This window comes from Periophthalmus magnuspinnatus, chromosome 4, assembly GCF_009829125.3.
Source record: "Periophthalmus magnuspinnatus isolate fPerMag1 chromosome 4, fPerMag1.2.pri, whole genome shotgun sequence".
Taxonomy (NCBI): Eukaryota; Metazoa; Chordata; class Actinopteri; order Gobiiformes; family Gobiidae; genus Periophthalmus; species Periophthalmus magnuspinnatus.
Genome location: NC_047129.1, coordinates 16,341,587 through 16,359,725, shown reverse-complemented (window position 1 = coordinate 16,359,725; position 18,139 = coordinate 16,341,587). Strand labels below are relative to the sequence as shown.

At 39.0% G+C, this 18,139-nt stretch overlaps 1 protein-coding gene across 1 annotated transcript in view; it reads left to right on the top strand.

The window, feature by feature from the left end:
- The window catches only part of kdm4b (lysine (K)-specific demethylase 4B), a 33,548-nt gene extending 16,572 nt beyond the window's left edge, over window positions 1–16,976 (top strand). The window contains exons 9-22 of the mRNA XM_033991995.2: window positions 432–628; window positions 862–1,100; window positions 1,178–1,347; window positions 1,429–1,549; window positions 3,003–3,145; window positions 3,238–3,424; window positions 4,640–4,716; window positions 4,904–4,959; window positions 5,503–5,611; window positions 10,494–10,682; window positions 11,244–11,420; window positions 11,613–11,732; window positions 14,126–14,218; window positions 15,148–16,976. Of these exons, the coding sequence (XP_033847886.1) occupies window positions 432–628; window positions 862–1,100; window positions 1,178–1,347; window positions 1,429–1,549; window positions 3,003–3,145; window positions 3,238–3,424; window positions 4,640–4,716; window positions 4,904–4,959; window positions 5,503–5,611; window positions 10,494–10,682; window positions 11,244–11,420; window positions 11,613–11,732; window positions 14,126–14,218; window positions 15,148–15,774 (2,505 nt within the window). The 3' untranslated portion in view covers window positions 15,775–16,976. The remainder of the gene's footprint in view (window positions 1–431; window positions 629–861; window positions 1,101–1,177; window positions 1,348–1,428; window positions 1,550–3,002; window positions 3,146–3,237; window positions 3,425–4,639; window positions 4,717–4,903; window positions 4,960–5,502; window positions 5,612–10,493; window positions 10,683–11,243; window positions 11,421–11,612; window positions 11,733–14,125; window positions 14,219–15,147) is intronic.
- Window positions 16,977–18,139: the final 1,163 nt, after the last annotated feature.

The following is an 18,139-nucleotide window of genomic DNA, read 5'->3' as shown; positions in this document are numbered from 1 at the left end:
TCGTTCAATACATAACAGATGGAATAGTAGTTTTTTGGGGGGGCAACATTTATCATTTGTACTTTTTTCTTTGTACTTTTTTGTTTTTTTTGTCTGTACAACAATGAGATTTAAGCTGTCGAGGTTTGAATTATAAACTAAGAATATAGTTACAGACTAACTACTAACTAACTTAGGTGGTGCATTTTGTGCATTTTGTGCATTTCTTTATTGTAGTTCATATTTTTTTTAAACAATTTTGTACATTTAGAATAGTTTTTGGGGATTCTTGTGCTTTATAATTTGGTTTCAGTATTATTGTTTATCGTCTATATTTACTTCAGCAATATATATAGCACTTCAAATTTTGATATTGGGACAGGCCTTCTTAATACTTGACCCATTGTAGGCAGAAATAATATCTTGTCTTGTTTTCTCTCCTATCTCTTCAGTGCACGTGCCGTAAGGACATGGTGAAGATCTCCATGGATGTGTTTGTGCGCTGCTTGCAGCCTGAGCGCTATGAGCTGTGGAAACAGGGCAAAGATACCACAGTGTTGGACCATCTGAAGCCCACTGAGCTGAACAGCCCTGAGCTGGAGCAATGGAAGAAGAGCCGCGTGGAGCACAGAGCCATTGCCCTTCGCAAGTGAGTCCCACCACAGTGATCACAAACTCTAATGCCTGGTCTAATGCCTGGTCTAATGCCTGGTCTAATGCCTGGTCTAATGCCTGGTCTAATGCCTGGTCTAATGCCTGGTCTAATGCCTGGTCTAATGCCTGGTCTAATGCCTGGTCTAATGCCTGGTCTAATGCCTGGTCTAATGCCTGGTCTAATGCCTGGTCTAATGCCTGGTCTAATGCCTGGTCTAATGCCTTCAGGGCCATGCAGAAGATGAAGCAGTTCAGACGGCTCAAACTGGACGAAGTGAAGCTGCTGGCGGAGGAGGGCATAGAGCTGGATGCAGTCAGTTACCAGCGGCAGGTGGAGGAGCGCGAGGCTCAGCGCAGACAGGAGCGTGCTGATCGGCTGGCCAGAGAGGCTATGCAAACACTGGAGGCCATAGAGCTGAAGGAGCAGGAGGCTGCAGCCAAAGCAGCAGAGGAAGCTCTTTACAATGGTGAGGAATGTCCTCAACATTACTTCAAGTCCTTAAGATTAAATAAATGTACTGAATAACGCATTTTATCTTTGTAGATGAAATTGAGGAGAAGAACCAACTAAAGCAGCAGAGGAAAATGGCACATCTCCACAGCGCCATCACTGGGTTTGAGGAAGAATTTGCAGCATTTGCTAAATCTGGCCTAACAGGTGTCCAGGTGGGGAACACGATCAAAGAAGAAAATCAGGATGTAGATATTACTCAGGTAACACACTCTTCACAGTTCATACTCATAGGGTCAAATAATTGTCAAAAAACCTGTCTAAATTGTCTTTGCTTCTCACAGTCAAGTTTCTCCAAAATAAAAATGCCCGCAGAGGTGATGAAGAGCCGGCGTCACCCACTGAGCAAGCCACCGATGCGATCGCCCATGTCCATCGTCAAACAAGAACCCACCAGTGACAAGGGTAGGACTGTGTTTGTGAATTGCAATTCTTTTGTTATATTCATCTTCTACATTCATACATTATTTTTTTCTGTCAAATGTGCACAGCAATTTACACTTTAATCTCTTGATGTTTTGCTCTTAAGTCTGCATGCCCCTCCTTTTTACTTTGAACATGTACAGATCATGACTTAATGACTTGAGACTGAGGGGTTGTTCTTCAGGTGCCTTGGTGTTCAATATAAGATAGATAGAAAGGAGACAGTGGAGTATCTTAGCTTCTGCCTACCCTGCCACCCTACTGAAGTGCTTAGGGTAAGGAAGATACACATTGAATTAACAGTTAAAGGACATACAGGGTGCCCATAAAGTCTCTTTACAGCTTATAAAATGTATTGCAATTGGTAAGATATATTAATCAGACTTGTTCTAGTGTACTCCGTGGTTTCCAAAGTTTTTACCTCATTTAATATACCCCAATATGGGCACCATTAGTTGCACGAAGCACATCAAGACAGGACTGAATTTTTTGCCATGTTCTGTGGCATAGCCTCATCAATTGTCGTTGTAATCTCATCCGTTATCTTTTTCTTCAGTTCAGTCATGTCTTGTATCTTTGTTCAATACACGATATTTTGAACATAGCCCCACAGAAAGAAAGATGTGTGATGTCTGTGAATGCGGTGGCCACGACATTGATAGCCATTTCATTCAAAAGCATGACTCTTTAGTCAACAGAATGCCTGAAACTATTGTACCACTGAGTACAATAGAACAAATCTATAAATACATATTATAATAATATATACAATTTTAAAATTGACTTACAAAGGGAAATAAAAACATAGAGACTTGATGGACACCTTGTACATTGGTGGATTTGAATTTTCCCTCATAGACTATATTGTGAAAGTAGCAATCTAAAAAATCAAGCCGCTGTCTGTATCTGCATATATTTTATCGATCTCACTCCTACTAGGATTGATTGATTGTTGGAGGTTCAGCTCATACTTCACTTTATCATCTGAAAAACAGTTAAAATCATGCTTGTGAATATGTATCAAAAGGGTTTGTGAGAATTTAGCCCTGTCACAATAACACATTTTGAAGCACCATATATCACTGATGTAAATATAGACGATAAACAGAGTAGAACAGAAAAATACCACAAATTTTCCCACTAGTGCAAAGAAAGGATACCCATGATAAATACTGACCCATAAAAACTATTGTTCCAACTGTCATGTATTGAATGATAAGTCAATATGTATAGTATTTCTTGTGACAGGCCTAGATGGATTCAAACACCTACTTTCTCCTTTGCTGTTTGAAAATTGGCTAATGTAGCTTAAAGTTGAACATATGGAGACTTGTAGTTTTTCTGTTGCTGTTGTAAAGGCATTGAAATACATTTATTGACAGATGGGTTAATGTTGCTTATTTCATGTTTAATGTTTGTTTGTCTGTACCTACAGATCTTCCCTCTCGCACGTCACCAGACGAGGCGAAGAAGCAAGAACCCATTTGGCAGAACATCTCACAGAAGGGCTTTAATGCTGCAGTGGCAGGACTCAGCCCACACTGTGCAATCTGCGCCATGTTCTGTCCCTATGTCAAGGTAGACCACTCAGAAACTAGCTTTTGACCAGAATATAGTGATTGTTCTTCGTTTTATGTAGTTTAATTCTTTAAATCTGCTTTTATTTCCAGAACGGAAAAGACCTATCAAAAGAGCCTCCAAAAACCAAGGGAAGCAGAACTCGACCCCTTGTTCCTGAAATGTGTTTTAGCGCTGGAGCCGGGAATACTGAGCCTCTTCCAACCAACTCCTACATTGGAGATGATGGCACGAGCGTTCTCATCAGCTGCTCAACTTGCCTCGTACAGGTTCATGCCAGTAAGTACAGATTTAATTTAAAAGAGTAAGTTAAAACATTTCTTCAAACCTTCTGAGATCACGTGGCGGAGAAAAGTTTCAACCATAGTATTATAAAAAAAAAATTGGTGCCACTTTTGGTGAAGCTTTCCACTTTGTGTGCTTGTGGATTTTGGGTATGTTTAAAGCAGACCTCTTAAGCAGAATCGACCTTTCAAAGCTTTTAATTATGTTTGAGTTGTTTCCTTCTCATTTACTCTCTCAAAGTTGTTTTTGGAGATTCATGCATGTTTGAGGAATTTTTAATTGCTTATTTTCAAGATTCCTTATTACCAATCAATATCAGCTAATAATCAGCTCCACTGCTCTTTGTTGTGATGATGTTTAAGGCGACATCAGCTCCCATTGGGCACCGCCGTTTTCTAACACAGAAGTCAGCCAACTTGTTTTTTTTATTAAGTCATTTTAGATGAATATCACAATTTTAAATGTGCAAATTATAACATAATGAACCACGGGTGTCATAGATTATAACTACAGAGCAGGCTCAAGCACAATAGGTCTTCTTTAAAGAGCACTGATTATTTTACCGAGCTAACAAAGATAAGAAAACACTTCAAACCTGGAAGCTCCTGAGATATTTGCTGCTTTCCTTTCAACAAAAGCTGCCGGTAGTTCAGAGAGTCAAATCTTTAAGACACTTTTTGCACATTAAGTCAAACGTTATTTAAACCAGCATGTTCTACATCCAGCACTGCACGGCTGTACCCATCCACACAAAATGTCAAAAACATGCACGCACACATGCACGCACACATACAAGCACATATACACACACACACATACAAGCATGCATACACTCTCCCTTCTGAGCTCTTATTATCCCTAAAGCTCAAGTGCACCTTCAAAAGGCCAGTTCATTAGTCTTCCAGGACTCAGGAGCAGGGCTCAGCTGTGGAAGAGGCAGCTTCAGTATTGATAGGAGCACATGAAGCAGAAACAACCTCCACTCCACTTCTTTGTTTTGGAGTAAACATCCAAATGAGAATCATTCAAACCTGTCCAGTTGTTAAAATGTTCCATTCTTTAGACTGGGCCCTAAACTGTATGTTGTGTATGAATGGATGTATGTATGTATGGATGCATGCATGTATGGAGGACTGGGAGAATGCATGTTTATAGAGCTGTAACTTTATTTGTGAAACTTGAAGGTCACAAAAGTCTTCCTCTTTGCAGGTTGTTATGGTGTGAAGCCAGACTCTGTGAGCGATAACTGGATCTGCTCCATGTGTGCAGCAGGTGCTTTCACTGTGGTAAGTAACTGCTGTGTCATATGGCAAAAATATCCTATTATAAACCCAGGCATAAACACACAGTAATGCAGACTATAATTAAAACATCTTAAAGCTTCATTAAATTATCTGAGTGACTTTTAAAAGAGACCAAGAAATAATGGAAATGCTGTATTTCATCTAAATATAAATTGTGTGTGATTTCTAGGAGTGCTGTCTCTGTAACCTGCGAGGAGGGGCTCTGAAGACTACCACTGACAATCGGTTTGTGCACACTTTGTTGTTGTTAGATAAAACAAATTGAAAATACATGGATGTAATGAAGTGGTACATTATTTTGTCGATTTATTTTGTATTTGTAATGTAAACAAAGACACCTAGGTAGAAGATGGAAAACATGACATATCTGATACTTTGCAGTGACATCACGCTGGGGGTGTTCTACATATATACTTATGGTGGAAATAGTGCTACTATAATGACACAATGCACACATCAATAGAGTTTTCATCTTAAAACTTGTTTGACAGTGTCTAAGAAAAAAAACAAACAAAATGGATTTAAACATGTTTTCAGGAGCCTGTGATCAATATGAGCGTTGTGTTCCTCTTTAGGAGTTTGATTTTAAACAGAAAGGTGAGAATGACTTAACTGTTGGCTAATGCTGCTAGTTTAAAGTCTAACAGCCTGAGACGAAGCAGAGCCTTCAGTTAGCTTCACACCCCTAGGGAATTTTGACGACATCAGCTGCAAAGTATTGATTGTTCTAAATTTTTACAATAACTTCCCCTCTTGGTGTTTCTCCAGGTGGGTCCATGTGATCTGTGCCATAGGTGTGGCCGAGGCTCGCTTTGTCAACGCTCTTGAACGAGAACCGGTCGATGTCAGCGGTGTTCCTGAAACGCGCAAGAATCTGGTGAGTGTGAAAATTAACTTTTTCGAGTCATTGTCCATGTCCTACAAATCAACTTCACTTTATAACACTGCAAGAAAGAGTATCTAGCATCACTGAAAGTTACTTGAATTCAGAATAATCATTTTAAATGGAATAGTGGATTTAATCGCTTGGGTTATTTAGGATAGTGTATTTATTTACAAAACACCAATATGGTTTACACATGCTTTCAATATGCAGTTAACATCCCTGGTTACAACATAACATTTTTATTCCCCAAATTATTGACAAATTATTTAAAACAAGAAGTAATGTAATGAATAGTGATAATTCTCCGGCTGCCTTCGTACCTATAGAATACACAAAGCTTTATTGAACACTTAAATGTGAAGCGATAAATGCAAAAAAATGTGACCACACAATTTGTTTATAGATTTGTGGTAAAAAACAAAACAAAAACGCTGTGAGTGAGTTTGTAGTTCATTTAAGTGGCAGAATTTGGAAAAGAATACTAACATCTGTCCTAAATATTGACCCAAAAATATCGGCAGAGGTCATCAGACATCAGTTTCTCTGAATTCAACAAACGGCCACAAAAATCCCCTGTATTGGTCGATTTCTAGTATTGAATCAAATTGGAAACCTCAAAACCTCCAACCAAATAAATTTTAACTAATCTGTACTACTGAAATTAAGATTAATATCCAGAGTTTAAGTCATTTTAACTGTTCTAGTTTGTCAGTTTTTGTAGTGTGTGATCCTGGTTTTCCTCTGTAGCTTCTTTCGGTGTCTGTCACTTTGAACTACCCTGGTTATTAGCTGGTAGATGGATGCTTTTGTATGACTGAGCAGTAGGGAACATGTGGTAAAGTGAACGCGCTTGAGGGAAACTGCAGAATAATCCTCTGACATTTCACTGTGTCAAATGAACTGCATCGATCTAATGGACGAGACCCATTTGTACCAGGCTTTGAAACCCTCTCCTCTTTTCTCGACAACAATCCGTTCACCACGTACACAAACAGCCGCCATCCTTGTGTTGCATTTTCACAGATCTACAAATAACATCACCTCTCTCAGTTCCCCTCACGCTCCATAATCCATCAAAGGCACAGAGGATGGCATTATCTGAGAGCCTGTTCCCATTTCTCATGTTAAAAGGCCAGAAGAAGCGGCTCTGTGGTCTCATGATTCCTGGTGACTGGGCTGATCAGATGTGAAAGCTTTCATACTGGTTACATAGCAGCGTTTGAATATTTGCCGTACACGGGCAGATTTCTTTTAAGCAATAACTGGCTCTTAAAGTAGCTGTACCCAATTTTCTTTTTCATGTATTTGAGCAAAACTTAGTTCACCTTAGTACAGATATGTTTTATGAACAGCTCTTGCTAAATCAGCTCTGGTAGAAAAGAGACTAATTATAAAGCGTTTTATCCTCTGAGAATAAGGAAGTGCGCTGTCCACTTTGGTCTCTAAAAGTTGTGAAAAGCACTTAAAAATACATTGCAGTAAATGGGGTTGTCAGAAGTATCGAAAATCAGATACTAATTGGTACTGAAACTAGTATCGAAACTAGGTACTAGTTTGAGCAAGTATCGATACTAAAAAAAAGTCATTCACAGGGCAGAAATGAACTTTTCCTGAATAGCTTTAGAATGATCTTGAGCTGTATCAGAACAAAACCACATAAACTAGTGTTTGCTCATGGACCACTATGGAACCTACCTGGACGACTGAGGGATTACACAAATATAAGGCCACATCATAATATAAAAGAAAGTATTTAATGAATGAAATCACATTCTATCACCATCACATATACTATTATCATTGTGGAATCGGTATTGAGTTAATTCCTCAGTGCCGAAATAGAGTTTGAAATTTTAGTATTGTGAAAAGTTATCCTTGAATAATTTTGGATGCTAATTAGGAAAGTGATTTAAGATTTAAGTGTGATGTTTTTTCATCTAGGTTGCAATAAAACTGCAAAGGATCATGGTCAGTGTAGTTTTTTCACTTATTTAGCCTCCCTTCAGCTAGATATAACGCAGTTTCCAGCAGTAATCTGACCAGAACTGAAGAAGCGGCTTGGATGAGCAGCGAAACGTCTTGTCCGGTTGACAGATTTTATATTTTTCTTTTACTATAGTTATAGTGACTTTTTAAACAAATGAATACAGAAAAAATGACAAAACCTACTGCAAATCGCATAGACCTGTTAAATTCAAATATCCTCTGAACTTCTGGTATTAAAATTCATCAAAGTGAAATAGTTGACAGAATGGACAGGAAAGAGGATGCAGTGTGTTCCTGCCCTTGTCCCCAGTCTGATTGTCTGTACAATACAACTCAGCGAAAACGATAAACCCTCCACCACATGACATATCACCCTACAGAGTCCTATTGAAAACCATTGTACGTTTCTCCGGCCCCAGCGCAAAAATGAAGTATCGACACTTTAATAAAGAATTTTTATTTTTTATTGATCGGCCACCGCTACAGGTCTAGTGATTTGTCAAAAGCAGGAGACGCGGGACGGTGGGAGGATGCACAGAGGGAGGATGAGTGAGGGTATGTGTGGAGATGGATAATAACGATAAACCAGTGCTGCAACACAATTCAGATGAGAACAGACAGGCGACTATACAATGGAGATAGATGGGAGCACTCTGTCATGGACTGAAAGTACAAGGCGTTATCTGATATATGCATCATGTCCTCACTGAGAATTTAAGTTCAAGAAATATCTGGGATTTGCGCCGTTGTTACGATACAGAAATTTCAGAAGCCTTGATTTTGATAACACAATGACCCAGTATTTTTTCTGCAGTAACATTTTAAACTAGAGCTGTGCAATTAATCAAATTTAAAAGTGTGATTCAAGTTCCTATATTATGCAATATTGACTGTTATAATGCTGTTACCTCCTCAAAAACATACCTGGAGTTGTATTTTGTTTCATGTTTGAGTAACCTTTTATTAGTCTGTCAGCGTCTCCAAAGCTCAAAATCCCACCTTGTGATGTCATGAAGCGGTAGTTTTTAAGTTGACACCTACCTTTTACATTTTGTTTAATAGAGATTGGCAATTCCAGGGCTGAAATTATCCAAGTGATTCTCTTGAAAGTGTGTGGAGTTTAAAAACATAGTGGAGCACTTTCTGTATTGCTATATGACATCACAAGATGGAATCACAAGATGGATGGAGTGTTTTCTGTTTGAGAGAAGAACCAGACCTAAATATGCAGGTTTTATGTGTTAAACCTGTGTGAATGAAACAAAACACAACTCCAGGTCTGTTTGTGATGAAGAAACTTAATCAAAAACTGCCGTAATATGGGGCCCTTTAAAAAGCGAATTATCTTCAACACAAAGTGATTGTCGCTTCTTTAGTGGTCTTAAACTAGTTCTGGATCCAGGAAATTTTAATATCAGGTCTATTGTTGTATTGCAAATGTCGTTAGTTCAGTATTGATACCTGCTCAAGTTAGTCTAGGTTTTGATAATGGATTTTGAATTTGGGGTTGATTTTCGTGTTGCAGTATCACATGCATTTCAAAAAAGAGTAGTAGGTTTTATACACAGTAAGACAGGTGAGGAGTTAGTAGAGGCCATTATGTTATGACAATAACTGCAGCCTTTGTCATTCACAGATTACAGATTTACAAATTGCAATATTGATCTGATTGTGATTAATCTTGCCAACCTTATTGTGAAAAAGATCTTGAGTGGAGGATTTGTACTCTGAATGTACAGATAAGTGTTGATTTAATTTTCAAACCATAGTGCTAAAGATACTCTGAAGATGAGACGTTGAATGAAAGAATGCTGTGTTTTTTATGAATGAATGGCCATTGTTACAGTTTTATTATTAGTACTTTTATTATAACATGCAAAGTTGCAGCTGAAGAAAAACTTGACATTTTTTTTGCAAGCCCAGAGTTGAATTTCACAATAACTTTGACACTTATGACTGCGCTGGCTTGTTTTGTGCCTGACTGAAAACACCCCTTCTATTTTTAATGAGTAGAAACATCGGGAGCACAAACAGAATCGCAGATCTGAGAAAGGGGAAAATGGTTCCACTGCTGATCCGTACACCATTTTTTGCTTCAGAAGATTCTCCACAATTCCTCCTCTTCATCCTCTTCCTCTCACTGGAACTACCACAAAGCTCCTTCAGTGTGGTGAACATTGGCAGGGTGCTCTTTTGTGGTTTTATTTAAAAATGTCCCATGCTCCTAGAAAAAGTTTTCTGCTTTTAAGAAACTGCACTTTTTAAGATGACACACCAAAGGCTGAGTGGTGGAGAAGGGGGGGCTGTGGTGGAGTGCTGGCATAGTTATGGTTTAGATTTGTCTTCAACTGTTTGTTTTTTGTGTTTAAATCTTTGCTTTTGAGTTGTTTATCTTTTGATCCTTCTCTGTAGTATTTTTTTTCTACTTTATATCATGTTTTTTTTCAATTTTGATTAGAAATTAATGAACATTTGACGAGGGAGTATTATGCAAAATTGAATTTTTAGACATTTTGAAAAATAGTAGTTTGAGTCTGTCCAATGCTTAGCCCACAAGCGTATGTCCCCATGCTCCCACGCAATTCTCCATAAATATACAAAAACACGATACAAAACCATACACTACAACTTCACAAACCTGATGCGATGTGCAGTAGTTTCCGATAGTGCTCTGAAGGGAGAGTGACTTTGCGCAGGGAGAAAAGGGAGGGAAGGGAACTCAGAGCTTTACAGTGAATATAACATTTTTAGACATAACATATTTAGATCACCGTTACCTTTAATTTTGTGTTAGCAGTTAATGTCCCATAGAAGTAAAATACCCCCCTCTTTAAATTATATATGTAAACAACACACCAAACACAATCTCCTGCCTCTTTGTTTGCAGAAATGCGTTTACTGCCTGGGTCAGAATTTCCATCAGAACCGCGGAGCTTGTATCCAGTGTTCCCATGAGAACTGTGCCACGTCCTTCCACGTCACCTGTGCCCAAATCGCCGGCGTCATCATGAAACCTGCAGACTGGCCCTACGTCGTGTCCGTAACCTGCCACAAGCATAAAAAGGCACCGCCAAAGGTAAACGCAATGTCGAGGTTTAGTCAGTGGACGCATTTTGTAGACTATTACATCAGTTTTCATCAATGTTTACTGACAAATAGTATATGGAGAAAAAATGGATGGACATATTATGCAAAATCAATTAAAACCATATTATAATGGTTTTCCCTTATCCTACATTTTAAGAGAAAATGCTTTTGTCACCTAACTCTTATGTAAATAAGTACAGAACCCACTGCTCTGTACTTAATTGCAATTATTTAAAAAAGTTCAAACTCTGGGTCACACATGGGGTTCAAAACCATAACATTTTTCAACAGTAAACCGCATAAATCAAAATCCGCTTCTTGCTGCTGTTAAATGCCACCGTGGAGAGGCATCGGTTCTGCAGTTTAATTTGAAATGTCAAATTAGAATTAGAAGACCTTTTATTAATTAAAAAATAGGTATAATTTAACAAAGTTCTTAAAATCATATTCAAACACAAAATGAGTTGTGTAGGTTAATGTGCTATATGTTAGAGCAACAGTCTTTTATATGTGCAGTATTTTCATCTGGTCTTTTTTTCCCCCCCAACAGCCTCGAGTAGCACCCAAAGGTCCCCAGGGTCCATCTCTGGGACAGAGGGTGATTGGGCGCAACGCTGATGGCTGGTACTATCACTGTACCATCATCGGCATGGCAACGCAGACAATGTATGAGGTCAACTTTGACGACGGTTCATACTGTGACAACCTGTACCCTGAAAGCATTCTGGTGAGATTTTGCGATGTAAATAAATCTACCTGCACACAACATGTATCCTAGCAACTGTTTGTTCTTTGTAGTTTGACATTTTACTGAAAGATAAATAAATGAGTCACTGCTTCACAAATCCATTACACTTTTGAGGCCTATTCTAACTAATGAAATAATTTAATGAGTTTGAATTGGTATTTTCCTCTTTAGAGTCACGACTGTCTGCGTAACGGTCCACCGGAGAGGGGAGAGCTGATCGTGGTCAGCACAACCGAGGGTCAAGTTTTGAACGCCGCCTTCATCAGAGAACACATTCACAAGTTTTACCAGGTGAGTTTAGTTAGTTAGAATATTTATTTCAAACTGGCACATAGAGACACAAATGCACATGTGCATGGTTTGAAAAGGGGATGAAGCAAAGCTTATACATTTTCAATCCCCTCCCATTCATTACAGAACAATACTTTAACAATTCAATAGATTACTTGTATATACATGACAGACACAACAAAACATTCACACTCTCATCCAGACAAGACAAGATGCTGGCCCAACACTCTGACCCTACACCTCTCTCCACTGATATTACGCTCTGAGCTGAGGGCATCACTCTCTCTCCTCCAAGTATTTCCTCATTATTTCTCTTTTTAAATACGTTTGTAAACTGAACCAGTGAGTTGCTGGTGTGCAGTATCTAGGCAATGTATAGCACAATTCATACGGAGCCATTCAAAGTGCTTTACAGAATAAGAAAAACATTAAAATCACAATACAACAAATCAAAACATAAATAAATATCATAAAATTAACATGAAAAGAAAGAAGTGCAGAATAAAAGCCTTTCAGTCGTATGCACAGCTAAACAGAACTGTTTTGAGCCTGAATTTAAACATTGTCAAAGTAGAGGCCTGTCTCAACTCTTCAGGAAGACTGTTCCAGGTTTTAGCTGCAGAAAACTGAAACGCTGATTCCCCATGTTTAGTCCTGACTCTGAGGACTTCAGGGACTCGCCTCCTGCTGGTGCCCAGAGTGCGAGATGGTTCATGGCACCAACATGTCGGAGATGTACTTTGGTGCTAGGCCATGGGGAGACTTGCACACAAGCAGAGCTGCTTGTATTCTGCTCGTACTTCTAGTCAGGACCCAAGCAGCAGTGTTCTGGATGTACTGCAGCTGTCTACACTATCTACAGTATCGAGTGATTGTAATGGTCAGTCAGTGATGAGGGCTGATACAGCTTTAGACACCGGTTTGATTGAATATTCTGCCTTAAGGCTAAGTTTATGTTACTACTTTCTGAGTAAAATTCAGTTGCAGAGACCTAGCTGCTGTTATCTATCGATACATTTAAAGCTCGCTTCCCTATGCTTCTGACAGTTTGTTAAATTATCCACTTAGATCTGATCTGCAGAGATTTGGCATCACTGAGAATTTATGGTGATAATGTGCAGAAAGCTTACCAAGTGTAAAAGGCAAAATTAAAATGATTTTGTAACGGGTCTCAAAGCAACACAACTTTCTCCAGTGCATCCTCCGAAGTGTGTCAGCAGACCGGGCTCAGTTGTTAATCATAGAGGTAGTTTGCAGTAACTCTGGGAAACTCTTTTTACATAAACATTTAACAAAACACCGCTGGCTTCAGTTGTGCTTTATAATTCTCAGCCGTCCATCTGTTTCAGGGACACAGCCGTAACCCATAAGCTGTTAGCAGAGTGTGTGTAAATGTAATAAATGTAAATAAAAGTGCTTAGTAATTGACTCAACAGCACTCAGCAACCTCACCGTTGGCATCACTATATCCTGTCCAATTTTATCTTTGAGGTTTTTGTCGAGTCACTCTAAAATGAATAAATATTTAAAGTTAAGGCAGTGGACAGGGAGCTGTGGGTGGATGTCACTGACAACATGTTAAACACTACACAAGGACATTTCTGTGTTTAGAAAGAGAGACGTTTGTGGTGTTGTTTTAACATTTATTATGCCACAAAATTAGCATCAGCATTAACATTGAGACACAAATTGAAGTATTCTGTGTGTAAAAATAATTGGGAAGTCTTGGGTAGTCTGTCGAATCTTAATCGGTTGTTTATTTTCTTTTCTGATTTTATTAAAAGTGACTGTTAGCTTCAAGATGCAGTGAGTTAGCTTGCCTGCTACTGTGCACAGAGCCTATTAGGGCTATAGTCTTTTATTTGTTTACTTGATTCATGGTCCAATCAGTGCACTGTATACTGAATACTTGGAATACTTTTACATCGCATTTAAAAACACAACATAAGATTCAAAACAGCTTTATGTTTGTTTCACTATTTATGTATTTCCTATTGCTAATTTGAGAAGGAAAAATTACACTTGCCCTCACCTCAAGAGCTGTGTCTTATTTTTCCCATTAATACAGTGCAGTTTGAAGCCAGAATTGTGTGTTTAAATACCACAGTGTATACTGTTGATTTTGGAAAAGTAACTGTATTCTGAATACCACCAAATACTTAACCACTCCTAGAGGACTTGCCTTTATCTGCACTTTAGTTGCTTAACTGTAAAATGTTGTCCTTGTATTTTTCGGTACTACTGTTGTGTGATGCTCTTATATGAATATTTTTAAACCCCTTGGGGATCAAATAAAGAAATCTAATGTAATCTAAAAAATTATCTATAAAAATGTGTACTTTGGGGACATGTATTCAGCTACTTCTCAACACTGGGCATTTCTGTTTCTTCAGGTGGAGTTTCAGGACCAGAGCCAGCTGATGCTCAAACATCACGAAATCTACAGCCTGGAACAAGACCTGCCTAAACGCGTCCGAACTCGACTTGTGAGTGTTTTTTGCTGCTCTAAACTAGAACCTGTTTAACCTAACTGCTAGAAACGTTTGGCACTACATCTAGTGAACTTAGGGTTAGGGCACTGCCAGCTCAGTCTTTGTTATCGTGGCCTGCGTCATCAGCGGTATAATACTCCCTACAACGGTAGCATAGCCAGACCAGACTGGACTAGACTAGAAAGGTGAACCCTCAACACATTGTGATGATGCCTCCAGGTGCTGGGTCCAATACTAATGTCAAATACTCCAGCGTCATGCCTCATCTCTTCAACTCTCGGGCTACTACAATTTTTTCTACAACACTAACTACCTAAAAAAAATAAAAAAAATTATTTTTCAAATATATGAAAATGGCATTCCTCTCAAAGATGCCAGGATTTTATTTAAAAACAAACCACTTTGCTCTCTCCCACATAAACCAGGTCTTGGATTGGTGCAGATTATGTAGGCAGTCGTTTAAATAAATATCTCTATTAATAAATGACATAAAAACCCTCCATATCTTTTTATAACATTTTGACATTGTGAGCCTGTGCTTCAGGGCCAAGCCTAAAGACTCCAGCAAAACTCTGTCGACATCAAAGATTACTTCACAGAAAATGTCCAAGTTAAAACTGCCCACACGAGTTTCACACGATCGTTAGCAATCCAGCATAAATCTGTGTTCATTTGCACATTAATCAGCAAAGCGGACTACATCCAGCAAAACAAACTTGCAGCAGTTTGCCTATTGAAATCCACCTACTTTATTGCAACAGCTCTTTACTGACAGATGTCTGGCGCTTTTGAATTGGGCTTTTTACTTCTTTGCCAGTTTCTAGGATCTAAGTAACCAAAATGAAATGGTTTAAATGTCTCAAAATATTCATATGGTTTAACTCTGTCCCAGAATTTTAAAATATATTCTATTTTGTCTCTAGGCTATACTCTCAACAGAACCCCCCTCTGCACAAGATGGCAGCACTGCAGCAAAGCGCCGCTGTCTGCCGTCTGGTACAGCCTCTGCCTCCCGCGCATCAGTCCCTGCCCCCCCTGCCCCACTCTCTGCCCCGGTCCCTGCCCCAAACTACTCCCCAAACTCCACCCCTATGATCCCCATGGAAACAACACATGCATCCTCTAATCCAACAGCAACAGCAGCCTCTACCGCAGTCCCTCATAGTATTAACTCATCAACAGTGACCTCACTCCCTCTGAGGCAGGTCAGCCCTTTGCTGTCCCAGGACGTCCCAGCCCTGTTGCCCCCGGAGATGTCTGCTCAAACCAATGGTCTACACATGAACAGTATTGGTGCAATGGACACGAGCGTAGCACTTTCAGACCCTCTCGCAGTGTCACCCCTCACGACTGACCCCACCCTGGGACTGCAGGCCACGCCCTTTCAGTCCACATTGAACTCTGACCCCCTCCTGTCCACGCCCTCACCCCCCCTGCCCGCTCAGCATATGTCCCACAGCTACACAGCCAGCGGCAACTACGTCGCCTACATGGAGAGCCTTCTCAATGCAAATTTCCCTCAGGAAGACGGTGCTGGGCCCTTGTATTAAACTAATGTGAGCTATTGGAGGTTGAAGGATGGTGCGACGTACGCGCTCGATCCGGTACAGACACGCTCTTACTGCATGGACTTGTGTTTAAGTTAATATATTTGAGTGGTGCTTTAACCTGCACTGATAGGACAATGCTTTTTTAAGTTCTTCTCTTGGTTGTTTTTCTTATTTTTATACTTTTTGTTTCCTTCACACGTGTCATGACGGGGAGCAAACATGTCTTCACCATCATAAACTCTGGGTGGAATACCTCTGCATTTCCTGAACTCCAAACTCTGGAATTTTTTTTTTGTGATATAGAAAACTTATTATTTGTTAATATTTAATTCTTTTGATTTTGTTTTGAGGCAGGAATCGAATAACCAGCAGCAATGAACATTTTCTGATTCCTGCCACTCGTGAGCTTCTGAGGCGTCTTCAGTTTATCTGTCAAGACGACATATTTTCTTGCCGGGGTATAAAATGGGATTTAAAATGTATTGTATAGGAAGCTCAGTATTTCAATGTCCTAGTCATATATTGATATAATTATTTGTACTAGAAAAAAAAAACCTGTTGGATGCAAACACTAGTCTATTGTCTGCAGAATGCATTACATTTTGTGAAACTGTCACAGTAGTTGAAATATGACGGCTTATGTATTGAACTAAAAGGCGGCTTCACTTTTTGTACTGGCGTTAGTCTCAGGGTTCCTACATCAGAGTAATAATCCATACAACTTTTTCTAAGACTACTGCCCAAATGAAAGCACTGTTTGACCCATTCTCATCTGGTCTTAGCACATAGCAAATATCTCTTGGAACTTGTAAAAATGGCTTATTGGCAAAACTACGTAGGAGCCCTTACTCAGCATTTTGTACCAAACTTATTATATGTAAAAAGATTATTGTATTGTAAGTGTTTTATTTGTATGACTCTGTTCTTATCTATAGTCATGTTCATGTTACCACATGGCTCACCTGAAATATTACAGTCTATAATTTGAGGTTCACGAATGTCTTCAATTGTCAGCATAACTTTGTACTGCTTTTCAAAGATCAACACCATGTAAATACCACGGGCCAGTATTGTGATTCGGAGTCTCTTTTCCCTTTTCTTTCTGTCCTTTCAGCTCAAACATTGACCCTACTATTATTATGTATCAAAATAATGATCCACCATGATGTCATACACATTAAAACTTGCTAGTCGCCATCTCAGTTGTGTCGCATGTTTTTCTCGATCAACTTCAACTAGCAACATTTCCAATTATTCCAGTAACTATGGTAACAACAACTGTACATATTAGAAATCGGTCAAACTAACGCTGAGTTTAATTCCTGACTCACAGTTGTCCTACTCAGACTGGACCAACTCAGAGTTTGGAGCAGAGTTAGACCCCCTCACAGTTAAGTTTAGCTGAGGAGAAAATCCATGATCAATGGATCCCATAAAAGAGGATTCACCGTGGCAACAGTAAACCAGAGAAGACCCCCGTCTTAGAGGGACAGGAAGTCATGTGAATGTGGACAGGTTCAATTCAGGTTTGATCTTAAAATGTGATGTAGCTTTGTAGCTCATTAAATATTATTTTCTGTATTAAAACTTAAAATAATTGTACATACCGCCACTTTGCACGTTAGGTCTGATATATTTGAGCATTTCACAGTGTAGAAACATAAACTGTACTTTTATATGTGACTTTAAATACATTTATTAACTACATCAATTGATAAATTTGTTTCACATCAAGCTGATAAACTTGACCAAATGAATTATAATGAGTGGTGAGTTTTTCTATAATGTATTACACATTTACAAACTCAAACAAAATGTAGAAAATTGGAAAATAAATTCACTTATACTCCTTATACTTCCTATACTTCTGTGAATGGGGATGTGAACTGTCCAATCAGAGCTCTCTTACAGGAGCAGACTCTGGTTAAACTCAAGGTTGGAGGAATAAAACCTGCTCTGGTTTATTTTTCCACATTAGGTTCAGAGAGTGAGTTACCATAGTGACTAACTCGGAGTTTAGGTTAACTCTTTCTGTGAAACTGAACACTCTAGGTTGACCTCTTTTCAGGCTTAACAAAGTCTGAGTTTAGACTAAACTTGTCTCATGAAACAGGGCCAAAATGTCTAAGATGCACTAGGTCACTTTTCAGGTAGAGTATATACTTTCTCCATGGAGATGTTATTGCTTTACGTAGCACTATATCCACAGTATGGCTTTAATATCTCCTGTAGCTCCATAGAGACAAGCAACATGCAGACACCATCAGGCAAGTTCATAAAATCTGTGGAGAGGCGAGCCCAGTCGGAATGGATGTTTTTCTGAGCATTAAAACGCCTGTAACTGAAGATGGATAACTTAAATGCT